The sequence below is a fragment of the Papilio machaon genome, chromosome 16, assembly GCF_912999745.1.
Source record: "Papilio machaon chromosome 16, ilPapMach1.1, whole genome shotgun sequence".
In the NCBI taxonomy this organism is placed as follows: Eukaryota; Metazoa; Arthropoda; class Insecta; order Lepidoptera; family Papilionidae; genus Papilio; species Papilio machaon.
In genome coordinates this window covers 72,235-90,735 of record NC_060001.1, presented here as the reverse complement: position 1 = coordinate 90,735, position 18,501 = coordinate 72,235, and the positions used below count along the sequence as shown (strand labels likewise).

Below are 18,501 nucleotides of genomic sequence, written 5' to 3'. Positions count from 1 at the left end.
AGTTGATAATTGATGTAATATGTGAAGTTCGCGTGCAAGTGTATGCATCAGAGCGTCCGGGAAAGACGTGACCAACAGGACAAAATCAAAAGAAGGTTCGAAGTAGTATATTTCATTACAAGTATATAAAAGCATGAGTATGTAATTCCGTAAGCCCACATTCCGAACGCTCTTCGTCCCTGCAATACGCCACTTTTTGAGCAACTGTATTGAAACACTTTTTTACTCGTGCTTTTTCTTTAGCTTTCTAAACTTGTCTTTCCCAACTGTCAAAATAATGTCTGTTAAAAAGAATAACCAACCACGAAGTTTTTACAAAAAAAAAATCGTTGAAGTTTATATGATTCATGCAAATATTTCTAAAAAAAAAGTTCTAATTTGTTACAATATCAGATTTAATGATTTGATTCAATGAATTAGGTTAGTTTTCATTTTATTTCATCTCATTAAATTTCATTTTCATTTCATATCAATAAAAATAATATACTGAAGACTTGGTTGGTTGTTTGGGCATAATTCCCTTTGCCTACCCAGAATGGGTGAAGAAAACAAAAAAAATCTCTGTTTGTATTCTTTACGGTTGGCGCCATTTTCCAAACATTTTAGTTAGTTGAGTTTATTGTGTTTTTATTATTCTATTAAATTGCTTAATTTTTTCGCAACTGTATCAAAAATAGTTGTTTAGTACACGTGCGAAACTGTCATTACAACTTGTTCCAGCCGTCAGGCTTTCCGCACTCGTAATGAAATATACTATAATGCATTCATATTTGTCTCTAATACTAATGTGTACATTCTATAAATGTATAGTCAAATTACTATTTTAAACAAGTTTCGCCACATAAGTGTGAAATTAGTATGTATAATTTTGGTATGGTTAACTGTTAACGATTAACTTTAACTTGCGTTAAATTTTCGAGAATTTAACGCTTTGACGATTAACGAAGTTAATTTTTTAATTAACGATTAACGAAGTTAACTTTTCGATTAACTGTGCCCACCTGTGGTCTTACTTAATAACAACCAGAGATATCTCTAGATGGAGTTTCATACAAGATTGACGATAAATCGTAAGACCATTGGATCTAGCACCAATATTTGTGACATGCGTTTTTCTAACGTCATTGATTAAATTTTTCGCTGAAAGGTGAGTCAAATGGAGGTCCGTGGTCTCTGCCGACTCCACTGGGTCACGAGCGTGATACCCAGCTTGCTAAGCTTAAGTTTTTAGGCCCTTTCGTACATTAACGTCAACAAAGTAATAAAATTTGTGCAGCGCCCCTGTCGGGCGAAAAGTACACTAACAAATCTAATAATTTTTTTTGACATGAGGATTTTTTTCCCGAAATTCAGGAAAACTTAGTGTATAATAATTTAAAGTAAAATAAACAAACATTTGTTAAAATGTTAAATATTGTTATTTTTTTAATATAATAATCTGAAAAACATAAAACAAAAGATTTTTTTTAAACTTAATATTGTAATATTTTGTATGAAATTATAAGTTAAAATAATGTCATGAGTAATTATAATATGATAAAACTTTACCATGAACTAAGAAATAAATATGTAAAAGTTTCCATTCAAGTTTTTATGTAAATATTGCTATGTAGTAAATGATACTGGAGAAATTCAACACAAAAGGTCTCTGGAGGCCAACACATCACACTTTTGTGTACCAAATCTATGTTCACTATATTATGAATACAAGCATGTTTTTGTTTATTCAGAAAAGCAAGTTAGTTTTATGAGATGATACAAAATTAAATTCATAAAAAAAGTTATTTGTGATTGACACGTACATAAAAACTACATACATTTTTTATTACAATTTTTTCTTGCATTGCATCATGTGTTGTAAATACAGTGTGGACATTTTGGTTGTTTGAAATCATACAAAGGTCAATTTATTTGCAAAAATATGCACATGTGCAATGATTTTTGTTCTGTAATTTTTAATGGTCTCTTTTAATGACTGATGGATACGATAGAGTGGAACCACATGAGACGGCAGAGCAGCCGGCACTGATGTGAGGCCACGCTTGGCTGTCGCCTATCATCACTGCAGCCAGAACAATAACAACATTTGCCCTACAATCCCACAAATACATATCACAATAAAAATTTATTCATATACAAATAACTTGTTCACAAATGCCCCTCAGTTATAACTAACATTTCCAAATAATAAGTTTATTTACAATTAATTCCTACACCGCAATATGTTACACATTATTTTATAAAGTTCTGAAGTAATGTTCCACTGATTCTAAAACATTTTCTGCTTTGGGCTTTGCCGCCACGCCAGCTATTTCTAAACCGAGATTCTCAATCTTGTGTGCAGTTGAGTTGCCAATGGCAAAATGTGGCAGGTGTGCCAGCTTGTTGCTGAAAGTCTGCAGCTGTCTCTGCACATATTCACAACCTGAGGGACTGAAGAAAACCATACAGCACACCTCCGCATCCTCGTTCACTCTCATCAGATCTGATCTCAAGTTTTCATTTTCCTTGGTCTCATAAACAGTTAGAGAATCAAGTGTGATCCCTCCCGAGTGTAACTTACTAGGTAATAGTTCTGAACTTAAATTTCCACAAGGAAAGAGGAAGTTGGATGGGCTTGAATTCTCCTGCAAAATTAGTTTGGCCAAGTTTTCTGCATTTCCTGTTCTTGTTCCCAATGCTTCTAGACCTAGCAGGAGTTTAACTTTGCGTGCACTTGATTCACCAACTGTGTAAATGCGTTTCGTGTTCCATGTCACGAATTTAGAAGGAGCCCAGCACTTGGAAACCGATTCAATGGCTCTGGGGCTGGTCAATATGAGGCCCTGGTAGTAGAGGCTTTGCAGTTTCTCACTTAGCTCTTGCAAGTTCACGTATACAAACTGGAGAGGTTCAATGAATACGGTCTGATAGTTATGTTCTGAGAAAGCCTTTACGTAGTCCTCCGAAGCGCTCTTAAATAACAATACTTTCTTCATGGCAACAACTTTGTACTGGACACAAAAGGAGCAAAGTTATTGCAACGTCATTTACTGCGTCATAACAACATCGACCCTGAAAGAACAGGAAGCCGTAAGAGGTACAAGGCGAACTAGAGGTAATGAAATTATAAGGAGAAAAAATATGACGAAGTTTTATTAAATTCTAAATCCTACACTGCTTACCTAATGCTTTGGTAATGAAATTATTTGTGTTTATAAAATTTGAATTTACTTAAACGTTGCTATCTAAGCTTTACATGATAACTTTTCGATATATTTTACATACTTTGATGGTACGAAGTTCTTGTATGAAGTTTGACGAATGGTAATCGAATCGAACCCTAACTTTGACAGATTTGACAGTTTATAGAAAGTTTCCGAGTTTGGATATTCTATGTGATGTGTATGAAGTAGAGATCGACAAGGATATTTGACCCGGTGGGTATAAGACAAACAAAATCATGATGGCTCACTAGCGCCCTCCTGTTAATGTGAAAAAAGTGTCATTACATTAGACATGTGTAAATCAGCTTTAACATCTACAGTACGGAAAGGATCTTATGACAATTTTTGGACTGGCAAGGAGCTTTCATAATTCAATTTGGCTGATGCTCACCGGATCATTCTTGTCGGTCTATATCAGAGCCGGTAAGAGAGCCGTTTCTATCGCGATTAGTACTGTGACAACATACTTAAAACATACTTAGCCTTAGAAAATGACCTAAAAATATATTATTACAAGCTACATTACGATAAGAATCTTGTGACACTTTTTTGGCATTGCCAGGGGGGCACAATTGAGCTATCGTAACTTGATTTATGCCGACCGGGTCAGATAACTTTGTCGGTCTATACAGTAAGACAAGGAACTTGTGACACTTTTTTCACATTGACAGGTGGATCGCTAGTGAGCCATCATAATATAGTTTCATTTTTAATTTTTAGTTTCTGTATATATTTTATTGTACTCTTTGGTTTCACTTATGTCTACTGGGTCAGATAACTTCGTCAGTCTCTAAAATATATATTAATTTGAGCTGTTTCGGATAAACAACTGAACTGCTTTTTAGGTGTATAAAATCAGACATAGTGATTATTATAGTCAATTAAAAATTGATTGGGAAAGATCACAAGAAATAGAAACTTTACGTCAATTTTATTTGACAACAGTTTTTAAAAACTCGAACGAATTTGGAAAAATATTTTTCCAACGTTATTCTCGGCTTTAATTTCAAGTAATAACGACATTTTCATAATCTGTCATAAACATACGATGCTCTTGAAATTAAAACTGATGAAACAGTGAACCAAGTGTAACGGTTGTGGGTGGTAGTGGTAGTGGCCATTAATGCCGATAAGTGGATACACTAATGGTGTGGCAGCGACGGTTTTGGTGGCGTTATTGCTCGTCCCTGTCCAATACTACATACCCGATCTACAATCAGGACTTCCTGAACCTGCACCGGCACCGCCCTCCGCATATTCAGTATCATGGGCTCATTTAGATGACTACCCGAAATTCGATATAATTGTTGCTATTACATTTGTCCTGTTGGTGTTCGCAATTTTTATTTGTGATTGGATACAAAGGAAATTGCTAGAAAGACGCGTCCTCAAGGTATTTTGTTATTCAGATTTTAAAGTATGCAATAGTGTATGGCATAAGTGGCAGCAATATAGCAGAATCGCCTGCACCCCGACTACTCAAACCAGACGCTGTGCGTTCGTTCGTAGGATTACGACGAACATATAGCTTTACTTGCTATTATTCTGCTCCCTGGGCTGATGGGCTGCTTGTGTCGCGCCGCCACAAAGTCCTAAGAGCATAAGCGTGCGTAAATACATATAATAATCATTTAATGACACTGTGTGTTCATACAACTATAATTCATTCTATGCTCAGCATTTCAACGATCAATAGTATTCTGATTCTCGAAATTTTAAAAAGAGAGATTGTGGGAGTCGCTCTTACGTTCTATATTTTATACTAGATCTAATGAGGCAAGGTGAATTTAGTAAGACACCTTTACTTTGTGCGTTAACTTATTTGTCGACTGTATTATAAGAAGGGCTACCATACGCGGACGGTACCGATTGCTTCCCCAGCAGTTACGGACAGCAGTCGTCCGGCTGTATTTAGCGGTGAGTGCAAATTGCGGTCCGTGTATGGTAAACGGCAAAAACTGACCGGTCGATGCGTTCGTTACAAAAAAACTTGAAGCGGTCCGTATGCGACTGAGCGAAACCGAAGCCGAAGCATTTCACAGTAAAGGCAATACCTCAGATATGTTGATCATAATTTCAGTTGAACAAGTACCTGCAAGAATGCATAGAGAACATCTGCAGCTGGGACGCGCGCCAAGAGCAGCTGGAGACAATGATGCAGACAGTTCGCAGCGCCACCGCCGAGTACAGTCTGCTGTTGTTTCTGGTGCTGCGCAAGCACCGTCTGGCGCCGCACAAGGGCCCGCCCTCCTGCCGCTTTGGCGACAAAATACTCGAAGATTTTATTCCTTTCGTAAAAAATTCTGAGCTCTGACTCTCTCATAGATACCACTCACCAATTTTTATTACTTTTCTTCTTTTTCATGTTTTCGTTTTTCAAATTTATACTTAATATATGTTATTATTGTACATTATACTTATTTTATGAACTAGTTTTTAAATCAAAATTCAGCTGTTTAACGTGACTTTCTTATTGAATGTCAGAATCCACTTCAGTCACATTTGTATTGAAACATATTGTTGTCTATTAGTCGCATCGCAGTTCATTAATACTTTTCAATTAAGTTACATAAGTGATAAAAAGTTGCATGTCTTCAATCAGAGCTAAACCGCAAGAAGGAATTTTCTTTTTCCTATTCCTCCTCTCTTACACCAAATTCATTTCAACTATTATTCGTTCTTTCTTAGAAAAGACTAGAAAAGGGAAGGTGACTAGGAGTGCCTCTGGCAGTTCTTCCTTGAAGGAGACAGTTACTTTAATGTTGTTTTAGCCCGAATCAGTAATTAGATACAGCACGTATGGTCCGGTTTGAATGAAATACCATGGCCACACAGAATCCCATCTGACTTTTTTTATAGTTATAGAAAATATACCAAAAGATTTGATGTTAGAGGAAAGGACAGATTCTCGTTCTTTACATCTTCACAGCTGTCCATTGAAGGTAGGCAACGCATCTGCTATCTTTTAACTAATTGCATGCTTTTAACATTGATTAGCAGAAACATCGCTATTTTGGTTTTATTTCGTGGCATTTAGATTGCGCTCGCGCATCGTTTTGGCACATAGTACTGCGCCGGCGCAGAGTGGCCTCCAATTTTTTGCACCAGGCGTGGCCGGCCACCACTCAGGGCCTCGTGCCGCTGTGGACGTGGGTGCGCGGGACACGTGCAGTAGCTTGCTAGCCCCATTGTAACCAGACCGAAAGGCGCACACACAAAATTTGATAAATATAAAAGCCAATGGTCGGTAAAGTTTATAGCGAAAATAATGAAATAATCGAGGTTGGTGTTCCAGGAATATTCGGCAAACGAGGCGCCGTCAGTCTGAGTATTCAGATGTGTTTGAGAGAAACGAAATTAAAAATAATTCCGAGAATATGTTGTCAAACTTAAAATCAAGGTCGATGCGACACAAGAAAATCTAAGAAAGAACAATTCCAATTATAATTTTTGTTTGAAATGCACAAAGGGTTTTTGTTTCATCCCGTCTTTGACAAAGAGACGCGGAGGCATTCACATCTGAATCGGAACAATGAGATCGGTATCTAGGAGGCGACGTATTACTCGCGTTCGCCTCGCGCCGTCTTTCCGTCCGCGCCTCCTGCGCCTCCTCCTCCTCCTCCTCCAGCCAGTCTCATAAAGATGTTTCATCTTGCACGACTGAGTTTGACACCACAGAGAGTTTGTTGTCAGCTTATACTCGTTAACGCCGAGCGGTCCGACCCTACGCTGAGTTAGGTTGAATAAGCTATAGTTAACCACACTGGTCTAGTGTGGGTTGATTGTCTTCAGACAATTCTTTAAAAATCTCCTCTTATGTGCATATTGCATCTCGGAGTGTTTCCCGTTGGGCCGATGGGCCTGCCGATCAATCAGCCCAATCGGATTTTTATTCCATTGAGCAGCTTGAGTCCAAAAGCCCAACGGGAAACAACCGCATTACAGTGTTTTCCTTCACCGCAACAACGAATGACAATGACAGGTTGATTAAGATTCTCTAGCTGAGCAGCACAGCACAGCACGGCACGGCACAGCACGGCACGGCACGCGGCACGCGGCACGCGGCACGCCTTTCATTACCAAAGTTGAAAGAACCTCAAATGTTTTATTAATCAAAATCATATCAAATAATGTTATTTAATTCATTGATATGGATATCCGTATCATTAATAAAGATTTATTCATTTTTTGTTTTATTCATTTTTTTATTCCAGTCAAAAAACTTGGAACATCGTACAAAAGTTTTATCAAAATCTGTCTGGAATACCACATTATGTCTGTACTTAGATTGAAATGAATTTGCGATAGGCAAGGTCCCTTTACCGTTAATTAATAGTCATTCAGAGGTCGATATTATGTTTGAGCCGCCATAAAGAGCAAAGGGAAGGCGAGGACGCGGCGGCGGCGGCGCGCGCTGCCCCGTAGCCTCGCAGCCCGTGCTACCGCGCATGCTCGGCGGCACTGCGCGGCACCGTCTGGCAGTCAGCAGCCGGCGTTGTGCTCGTTTTGTGTAGTATCTGGTTGAATGGGTGGTCTGATTGACTTCTAATAGCGGTTTGTGGTTCGTTTGTTGCCATGTGAGTGCACGTGCTGTGCTATGACGCCGTCGGCGCCGTCGGTCTCGTCAGTATCGTCGTCATCGACCGTCACAAGTCATATGGAGTCGTCAGCTACACCTTGCTGATGTAAATATGTTAGACATATTTCTGAACCTATACTTGTTCTTTTAATGAAGATTAAGTCCATATACACGCAGTGCCGTGAGTTATCCCACTAACTTTAGAATTACTTTTATTTTATCTTACTAATATTATGAGTGCGAATGTTTTAATGTATGGATGGATAGATGGATTGATGTTTGTTATAGAGGGTATCTGCATAACGGCTTAACGGATGTTGATGTCTTTAAGAACACATAGGCTACTAAATATTTATTTTTTAATTCATACAGCTCGTTTGTCTGTTTAATAGATTTTTCGATTAAAAAATAACAACACTTATTTGTGATAGTACAGATGACATCAATGTCATTGACATTATACAGAATGTAAATTTTCTATAACCTCTATGGGTATATTTCAGTGGGAATAGATGTTGTTATAGGTGGACCATTTTAATAGATCACATTTAACACTTCATGAAAATACAACAACGTAACCTTGTAACAGCGGGCATAATATATATTTTAGGCACAACTACACAATTGCTTACCTTTTTTCAAATGTCGTTAACATATTGTAATCTTGTCAATCGAACACCACTACAAAGTTGCGTTAGCAAACTCTTTTTCTTTTTTAAAGAGTTAAGATGTTACAAAAATCTAACGAAAAATTTGGATATTTCATAACAAATGAATTCGATTCACAAATATTTGAATTCACTTTAATCGATGTTTTGAAGCAGCTCACCTCACTATGAAGCTAAAATTGCTGATAAAGAAGGTTTCAAATGTGGCCTATTAAATTGGCCCACCTATAGCGGTGGTGAGGACAGGAGGTGAACTAATAATAGAGAGAGAATTAGTCAGTATGCCTTGTCCGTTTTAAGTTACTTTGACAACTCCAGTTTGTTAAGCATCGAATTAATTTTGTATGAAGATAATGTCGTACTTTATGGACAGGTATCACTGTGACGGATCGTAGGCGCACAACGAACAATTATGAGCTTGTATTAAAAATCAAGTGTCAAAATCAAACCAGTATCTGTGTTTCGGTCTCGAATACGATCGTTGAGATTATTTATCTTCGCAGCAATGGATTCGTTATCGGCCGAGGCGGTAACCTTGGTATAGGCATTTTAAGATTATTTCCAAAATTAAGCAACATTTGAAAACTGGTGATAAAAATGCAGGGAGCGCATTCGACGGTAGACGAAGATGTGCGGCGCGCGGGCTGCGGCACTGATGGCTGCGCTCGCGGCGCTTTTAGCCGTCGGTGAGCCCGGGCATGGAGCCGGCCTTGGGGGCGACGGCGCCGCCGAGGTAGACGATGCCGAGCTGGACGCCGCCGAGCTGGCGGCAGCAGACGTACCGGCGTGGCGCGAACTATGGCAGGCTTCTCTGGCTGCGCTACGTCGCGAGCCTTCCATCAACACCACGCGGGAGGAGGTGCTCGCACCGGTCGGCGGCGTTGCCTTCCTGCACTGCCCCGTGCGGAACCTCGGCGAACGCGGCGTGCGTCCCCTTTTACAAAGTCATTTTAAGAGAGATAAGTGGCGGAGCAGGAGCTAAATTTGAAGTGGCCAAGTTATCTACCGCGAGGCCCTTAAGAGGCAACATTTTCTTAGTTGAATTTTGATTTCGTCTGTCAGTAGATGGAAAATATATTAAAACTCTTACTGTGTTAACGCTCACTATACGTCCCCACCGAGGAGCTCGGAGCCTACCCCAATTTAGGGGTGACTAGGCCATAGTCAATCACGCCGGCCCAGTGCGGGTTGGTTGACTTCACACATATCATTGAATTTCTTCTCAGATATGTGCAGGTTGCATCACGATGTTTTCCTCCAACGTAAGAACGTCGAAGTTTAAGTTAATCGTTAAAAGTTAACCATACCAAAATTATACTGCTTTTGAGGTCGAGAGAAATAAGTAAAACAAGTGGAAAGAATATCATTTGATGACTTTTGATAATATGCATGAATTGCACACACTTCTGTAAATTGAATTTACAATTTCACATTTATTAATTTCACTATACATTCCCTAACACATTAATTCGATCTTTTCACACTTGATTATTTTGATTGCAATCTCCATCAAAAATATTTATTACATTCATTGCCATAACTTCTTTTCTCATTACTGATTTCATTATACTTTCTTTAAATTTATTTTAATTTTAATTATCATACTTATCTAATTTTATTTTATATTAATTTAAATTTAAATTAAATTTATTTTAATTTTAATTATCATACTTATCTAATTTTATTTTATATCAATATAAATTTAAATTAATTTTTTTTTATAATTTTGTGGGACATAGTTCTATTTTAGGTTATCATTGTATTGTAAAAAAAATAAATAATAATAAAATAAGTATTAGGCAAAGTGTAAAAGTATGAATTCAGTAGTGTTTTCGAACCTTCTTTTAATTTTTTCCTGTTGTTCACGTCTTTTTCAGACGCTCTGATGCATCACACTTGCTCGCGAACTTCACATATATTATCAACTCGTTCGTTCACCATCCAACTCGCTGACAGCCGCATAACTGAATTTACGAGCGTGGCGTTTCTAATGTAACGATTAACGGACTAAATTAACGGAAGTTAGTAAAGCGTAAACACTTTTTGAAGTTAACTTAAAAGTTAATCCGTTAAGCAAAATGTTAACTTCGTTAATTAACGATTAACGAGTTAATGCCCACCTTTGCGTAGATGTGATGGCGTGTAAAAGATGTTTGTTGAGATTTTGTCGTTTGTTGGAATGCGGGCGCGCGACGCCGGGCACAGGTGTCGTGGATGCGGCGTCGCGACTGGCACATCCTCAGCTCCGGCCTACTCCTCTACACCAATGACGAGCGCTTCCAGGTCCGCTAATTCTGACATCGCTATTATAAAACTACATAAAAGCATAAATAACGTAATTAATGAAGGTATGTCATTTTGCTACACCAAGAGAGTTGTCCTGCGCGAGTGCGTAGTTATTATTATATAGCACGGCAGGCAAATGACAACTGAATTTGAGCGTGTGTTTGTATTAAGTCGGGAACTATATGTGTAAGTTATTAGTACCAATGTAATGTATTGTCGCAGGTGCTGCACGGTGAGGGGTCCGACGATTGGATTTTGCAAATCAAATACGTTCAGAAACGCGACAACGGGACTTACGAATGTCAGGTAGCAAGCAACAAGTAATATAAATAAATATGTACAGAAAAAAAAAGTTTTACTTGTTTAATTTGAATGTGTACAGCTAAGAGTGATCGCGGCGCCAGGTATGCTGCCGCCGCGCGCGTACTGTGCTTCCGTTTCAAAAGCTTTGATGCGATGTTATTGTTATGTCAATCTCATTTAGTTAGTAGTTAAGTTGGAGTCTGTGTCGAGAAGGTGGCGAGCGGCGGCGGAGGCACGCTGTCGCGGCGGGTGGAGCTGCGCGTGCTCGTGCCCGAGGCATTCATCCTGGGCGCTGAAGAGTATCACGTGGACGCCGGCTCCGCCATCAACCTCGTCTGCATAATTGAAAACGTAAGTATACGTGGGACACTTTTTAAGCGCATAGGAAGGGGATATATCCTCTTTTTGTGCGTCTCCTCCTCTGTCGATTAAAGCCATCTGCAATTGCGGATGTCTATGGGCAGCGGTCGCTTCGCTATTATACGCATTTAATGGCCGTTAGGTCGTTTGCCACCTTAAGATAAAAAAAAATCTGACGTTTAGTTTAGAACATGTAGCGAACACAAACAATAAGCGTAACCGAAAAACCAGCTCACGAACCGGATGCCTTCGTGTTTACAAGGGTTTTACCGTCCCGACCCGTCCCGTCCCGTAAAACTTTTACGGGAAGGGACGAGACACCCTTTACTAGAGTACTATTGATATGACAGATCAGATGTATATCCTTTGCCACCCGGGCGAAGCCGGGGCGGTCGCTAGTTAATAATATTTCAATATGTACTAAAGAACATATTTTTTTTTTCCAATATATTCCTAATCTTACTTCGGATGGTCGCAATGTCAAGGTGTGACTAAATATTGCAGAGTCCGGCGCCGCCGCAGTACGTGTTCTGGTATCACAACGCGCGTATGATCAACTACGATGAGGCGCAAGGCGTGACCGTGAGTACGGCTCCGGGCGCCCGCACACAGTCGGCGCTGCGAGTGCACGCCGCGCGCCCCTCGCACGCCGGGAACTACTCCTGCCGCGCGCCCGGCGCCGACCCCGCCCACATCTACGTCTACGTCTCCGAAGGCAGTATGTTTCCGTCTCGCGGCACTACCACCAATATACCTTTTATTAGTACTTATGCAATGATCACAATAGGGGATCAGAGCACAGTTAACATGTTATAATAAATACGTTTTAGGTGACAAGATGGCGGCGACGTTAAGCCGCAACGTAGCCGTCGCGCAAGGCCCTCGCGTTTCTGTCCTGCTGTATGCCCTGCTGGCCAGCGCTGTACAGTCGACGGGAGCGCTGAAGCGAACGTAGCGAGGCGCTCAGGTGTTGCACGACACCACCTCGCTCGTTGCAAGCATGAAAATGCAATAGGCGCTCTAGCATGTTCGAGATTTTTCGTACATATAGAAAATGTATAAAATGTCACATATTAAAACTAACTGTGATGTAAGACAAGACATTCACATTTACATACATAATTTATTAATAGACCGGATATTAAGAACTAAATCGATAAACCACTGGTCAATCAGTTGTCAAACTTAACTCCAAGATATATATATATATGTAAAGAAATTGTATTTCTTTAAGAAAAATATTAATTTATTAATTACATTTATTTTTTCTGTAAAGAAATTGTATCTCGCTTACTTTTCTTCATTTTATTATCTGGCATCATTTTTGACGTTGACAGTTAAGAGAATTTTAATGTAAAATAGTTAAAACTTTAAAAAGAAGGTTAAGAAAAGTAAGCGGAATTAACTTTAATTGTCGTTTCTTCACTTTTTAGCAACACAATTGTGCTTTAATTCCGAATTACAATAAAATCGTCTTATAAAACGACAATTCTAGTAAAATTTTTGGAACATGGAAAAACTAAGATTCAAATTTGAAGTGTTGGCGTCATCCGACGTGAAAACAAACATGTTATGTATAACCTCAATTGAAACACCGGATGGACGTACTTATGAAGTTCCAGATGACCTTAAGGCCGTAAGTAAACACACTGCCATACTTTCCTCTGAAGTTTATAACAAAATAAAGAATTCATTAAAAAAAAGGCACCAAACACGATCAGTGTGGATCCCTTTAGATACAAATTTCAGGAAAATATACTTAGATGCCGGTGAAAATGTACAGTTTGGTGACCAATATTTAGAAGAGATTACTGTAAAGTCAAATCCGTCACCAGATAATACTAGTAGTTATTTATCAGAAAAGAAAAATCTGGGAAAAGCTGCTGAGAGATTTTTGATGGAAAGATATTCAAACAAAACATTGAATGCTGAACAATGGATCAATGAATTTGAGAGTGAATGTGAAAGATTTGAAATTATTCAAAGTGAGGAGAAAATTGAAACTTTAAAACATCTCTTGGAAAAACATTGTTTAGATTGGTACAGCAGTATGTTAATAAAATTGACAGTTAACTCGCAATGGAAAGTATGGAGGGATAATTTTTGTGAAACATTTGGAAATAAAGGCTGGTCTCAGATTAAATATGCATTTACATTTAAATATCAAGCTGGATCTTTACTGGAATATGCCATAAAAAAAGAAAAACTGCTGTTGGATGTCAACAAACAAATTGACACCCAAACTATGATAAATCTAATAGTCATGGGATTACCAGATCATATAATAGATAAAATTGATAAAGAAACTGCAAAATCAACGGCAAGCCTTTACAATGAAATTAGCAAACATGAGTATGTGACTAATAAAAAGGATTTCAGCAAAAATAAAATATATACAAATCAATACAAAGGGAAAATGGATAAAATAAAACCGTGTAAAATTTGTGAAAACTTGAATAAAGGTGTTCGGTTTCATCCTGAAGAAAAGTGTTGGTTCCGGCAAACTAAAATAAATGATCATAATAGAAACTCTAATAAAACTGTAAACAATTCAGTGATTGATATAGAATTAAACAATGAGTATCAAAAAAACGAATAATAACACCATTAATTAAAGTCAAACTATTACTAAATTCAGAAATAGAAATATATGGGATATATGATTCCGGCTCAAATGTTTCTGTAATTAATTCCAAATTAATTAGGCTAAAAGGAGAAACAGACACTAAATCAAAGTGTGATAATTTAATTACAATTAATGGTGTGAAAAAGACAATTGGTTTGACAACTATTAAAATAAAAATATTTGATATTGAAGAAAAAGCTGATGTATACATAATTGATGGAGAAGAATTTAAATATGATTTTTTAATTGGACTGGATATAATTAAAAAATTCAAACTGAGCCATGATGAGAATTTGAATATTATTCAGAGAAATAAAAAAGAAACAAAAATAGAAGAATTAAAAACAAAAGAAGACAAGGATACTTTTCAAAAAATGAAGAATGATATAAAAACATGTTCAATAAATTTCAATGAACACATTAAGGAAGAAGAATTTAGAGTACATATGAGTAATTTAAATACAGAACAACAATCGGAAATATACAAACTGATAAATAGCTATAAATCAATCTTTGCAAAAGACAAGTATGATATTGGTACAGTTAAAGAATATGAGGCACGTATTGATCTACTTGTGGACAAATACTGTTGTAAAAGGTCATACAGGTGTACGATTGAGGATAAAAAGGAAATAGAAGAACAGATAGCAAAACTACTGGATAGGAATCTGATAGAAGAATCTTATAGTCCTTTTGCAGTACCGGTTACTTTAGCTTTCAAAAAAGAAGAAAATAAAAAGTCAAGACTATGCATTGATTTCAGAGATTTAAATAAAATTGTTGTTCCACAGGCCCAACCATTCCCACTGATTGATGAACTAGTGGTTAAGACAAGAAACTCAAAATATTTCACTACACTTGACATCAATTCAGCCTTTTGGTCCATACCACTAAGAATCGAAGACCGAAATAAAACTGCTTTCGTAACGCAAGAAGGTCACTATCAATGGACATGTCTTCCATTTGGCTTGAAGACATCACCAGCTATTTTCCAAAGGATATTGAGTAACATCTTACGAAAATATAAACTTACTGAATTTGCTGTAAACTACATAGATGACATTCTAGTATATTCTAAAACCTTTACCGAACACATTGACCATTTAACGCAATTGTTAGAAGCAATAAAAAAGGAGGGTTTCAGGCTAAAGTTTACAAAATGTACATTTGCTTCAAATTCAGTGAAATATCTCGGTCATATAATACAAAATAATACAGTGCGGCCAGTAACAAATAATTTAGTGGCAATACAAGATTTTCCAACACCGAAAAATCAGAAAAATGTTAGACAGTTTCTTGGAAAAGTTAACTTCTATCGTGAGTATATACCAAATAGTGCGATTATTTTAGAACCCCTTCATAATTTATTGAGAAAAAATCAAAAATTCACTTGGTCGGCAGATTGTCAAAAATCATTTGAATATATAAAAAAAATACTATGTTCACAACCAATCCTGGAAATTTTTGATCAAAATTTGCCTATTATTATTCACACAGATGCATCTTTAGAAGGAATTGGGGCAGTATTAAAACAAACTCAACCAAATGGGAAAAATAAACCGGTAGCATACTTCTCAAAAAAATTAAACCAAGTACAAAAGAAGAAAAAAGCTATTTATTTAGAATGCTTAGCTATTAAAGTAGCAATAAAATACTGGCAATACTGGCTCATTGGTAAGTCCTTTATAGTATATTCTGACCACAAACCATTAGAAAATTTAAATATTAAGTCTAGGACAGATGAAGAACTAGGAGACTTGACATATTATTTGTCTCAGTTTGATTTTAAAATTGTGTATACTCCAGGTAAAGAAAATACTGAAGCTGATTGTTTGAGTAGAAACCCAGTACTTGATGAAAATGATGATTCAGATGATCGGTTAAAATTAGTAAACATGATAACATTAAATGAAATAGTTACAGATCAGGAAAACAATTTAAATATACAAAATAATAAATCAAACTTAATACTAAAAGACAGAGTTTACTATAAAAAAAAATTAGGAATCGCGAAAAAATAATTTTATCAGAAAATTTTAGTAAGATACTTATTAAAGATGTACATGAAAACATGTGTCATATAGGTGAAAAACAAATGCAAAGTAAAATCAGCACAATATACACAGCAAAAAATTTGATCAAAAATATTAAAAGCCACTGCAAAAATTGCGCGATATGTATAAAAAATAAAACAAGAGGGCAGGTTAAATATGGTTTAATGTCACACTTAGGACCTGCGACAAAACCCTTTGAGATAGTCTCAATAGACACAATCGGAGGTTTTGGAGGCTCTAGGTCTACAAAGAGGTATTTGCATCTTCTTGTTGACCATTTTACACGTTATGCTTATATTGTGACCTCGAAAACACAAAGTGCACATGATTTCATTAAATTAATAAATAAAGTAACGGATTCAAATACTATAAGATTGCTACTGACTGATCAATACCCAGGAATCAATTCAAAGGAATTCAAAACATTTTTAAAAGAAAAATCTATTTCAATTATATTTACTGCAGTAAATTCCCCGTTTTCTAATGGGCTAAATGAAAGACTTAATCAAACTCTTGTAAATAAAATCAGGTGTAAAATAAACGAGAATAATATTAGAAAGGCGTGGACTACCATAGCTCATGACTGTATAGATAAATATAATAATACAGAACATACAGTTACTGGATTTGCACCCAAATACTTGTTGTATGGAACAGATGTTTCCTTTTTGCCCACAGAATTAAAGAAAAATAAATCAGAATTGGAATGGCAACAAGACAGAGACATAGCATTTAAAAACTCAGTAAAATCACATAAATACAATAAACAAATATTTGATAAAAATAGAGCTCAATTTAATTTCAATGTAGGGGATTTAGTATATGTGGAGAATGGAAACAGACTGAACAGAAATAAATTAGATGAGATAAAGATTGGCCCGTTTAAGATTATTGAAAAGGTCTCAAATTCCATATATAGAATAAGTACTAATCATAAAAAATCAGAATCGAATCTATTTCACATTACAAAACTCATACCAACTCCTGAAACTGTATTAATAAAATAATTGATTGTAATTTAGTTTAAGTAATTCACATTTTTATATGTGCATAAATTTTTTTTTTTTTGGTAGGGGAGATGTAAAGAAATTGTATTTCTTTAAGAAAAATATTAATTTATTAATTACATTTATTTTTTCTGTAAAGAAATTGTATCTCGCTTACTTTTCTTCATTTTATTATCTGGCATCATTTTTGACGTTGACAGTTAAGAGAATTTTAATGTAAAATAGTTAAAACTTTAAAAAGAAGGTTAAGAAAAGTAAGCGGAATTAACTTTAATTGTCGTTTCTTCACTTTTTAGCAACACAATTGTGCTTTAATTCCGAATTACAATAAAATCGTATATATATATATATATATTTATATTTATATATATATATATATATATATATATATATATATATATATATATATAAATATATATATATATATATATATTATATACATATAATAATGAAACTACTCTTCTCATATATATATATATATTTTATAACTTTCATGTTTTTCAGCAGAAGGTATAACATATTTGTATAACATGCTCAAACTCCAAACCACAAACACGTTTATGAGATCATTAAACATTTCTTTACAAAACTGTAACTGTGTACACATTCATATGTAAACATTCGACATCCATGGTATTTATAGAAATGTTAGTGAAAGATGGCGCGGCGCTACTGACGAGTGACGACACACAATGTTACAACAAAAAATTATATTTAAAACAATCAATGTTTCACTGTAATTAAATAACATATTTGTTGACAGTTGCAACAATATTATCTTGTTATAATGTATTATTTAAGACCTCAGTATTGCTCAAAACTATTTTTTGTGAAAATGTTGTAAATATTTCATAATGACCTCCATCAGATTGTGAAACAAATTAGCAACAAAGGCTAGTTACATATTTCCATATATTTAAATAAATAAGATAGGTACTATTTTCTTTTCTTGTTTTATTTCTTTGACGATGACGATGATGATGACGATGATGATGATGATGATGAGCAACAACATTTATCTTACTTCTTACAATTATTAGAAATACCAATGTTTGGATGTTTGGATGTATGGATGGATGGATGCAGGGCTGTAGCTAGAGTTGAATTTGAGGTAGGGCAGCATTGATTACAGGTAGGGCGGAAGTAAACAATTTATCATAATTGATTTGCACTCGAAGCATGAGCTCCTAAATCAATCATCATGTATATCACTGACCTCTAGGTCAGTTCAATAGCTATTCGTAGACAAATAATTTCTGTGACAGAACATGAACATGGATTTAAGCACTATTAAATCCTTAATATATACATATATATCTATCTATATATATAAAAGAAAGTCGTGTTAGTTACACTATTTATAACTCAAGAACGGCTGAATCGATTTGACTGAAAATTGATGGGCAGGTAGC

The 18,501-nt window shown here is 36.1% G+C and overlaps 3 protein-coding genes across 6 annotated transcripts; 2 read left to right on the top strand and 1 right to left on the bottom strand.

Annotated features, from left to right (window-relative positions):
• Window positions 1-1,590: 1,590 nt before the first annotated feature.
• Window positions 1,591-3,331, bottom strand: LOC106715778 (uroporphyrinogen-III synthase). 2 transcript variants are annotated; one of them, XM_014509131.2, is made up of 2 exons: window positions 3,268-3,331; window positions 1,591-3,054 (listed from the first exon to the last, which is right to left on the bottom strand). In XM_014509131.2, the coding sequence occupies exon 2, from the start codon at window positions 2,976-2,978 to the stop codon at window positions 2,238-2,240; it is 741 nt and encodes a 246-aa protein (XP_014364617.2). In that variant the 5' UTR covers window positions 2,979-3,054; window positions 3,268-3,331; the 3' UTR covers window positions 1,591-2,237. The 2 variants fall into 2 exon arrangements, with proteins under 2 accessions (XP_014364617.2, XP_014364615.2); XM_014509129.2 differs by having other exon boundaries at window positions 3,165-3,296.
• Window positions 3,332-4,086: 755 nt separating this feature from the next.
• Window positions 4,087-5,539, top strand: LOC106715805. Its single transcript, XM_014509161.2, has 2 exons — window positions 4,087-4,599; window positions 5,287-5,539. Exons 1-2 carry the CDS (start codon window positions 4,330-4,332, stop codon window positions 5,518-5,520), a joined length of 504 nt encoding a protein of 167 aa, XP_014364647.2. The 5' UTR covers window positions 4,087-4,329; the 3' UTR covers window positions 5,521-5,539.
• A 1,949-nt stretch (window positions 5,540-7,488) lies between these two features.
• LOC106715706 (zwei Ig domain protein zig-8) lies at window positions 7,489-12,557 on the top strand. Of its 3 annotated transcripts, XM_045681545.1 has the most exons (7): window positions 7,489-7,891; window positions 9,057-9,378; window positions 10,659-10,736; window positions 10,962-11,045; window positions 11,256-11,393; window positions 11,907-12,120; window positions 12,233-12,557. In XM_045681545.1, exons 2-7 carry the CDS (start codon window positions 9,082-9,084, stop codon window positions 12,355-12,357), a joined length of 936 nt encoding a protein of 311 aa, XP_045537501.1. In that variant the 5' UTR covers window positions 7,489-7,891; window positions 9,057-9,081; the 3' UTR covers window positions 12,358-12,557. The 3 variants fall into 3 exon arrangements, with proteins under 3 accessions (XP_045537501.1, XP_045537503.1, XP_045537502.1); XM_045681547.1 differs by lacking the exon at window positions 10,659-10,736; XM_045681546.1 differs by lacking the exon at window positions 7,489-7,891 and having other exon boundaries at window positions 8,939-9,378.
• Window positions 12,558-18,501: the final 5,944 nt, after the last annotated feature.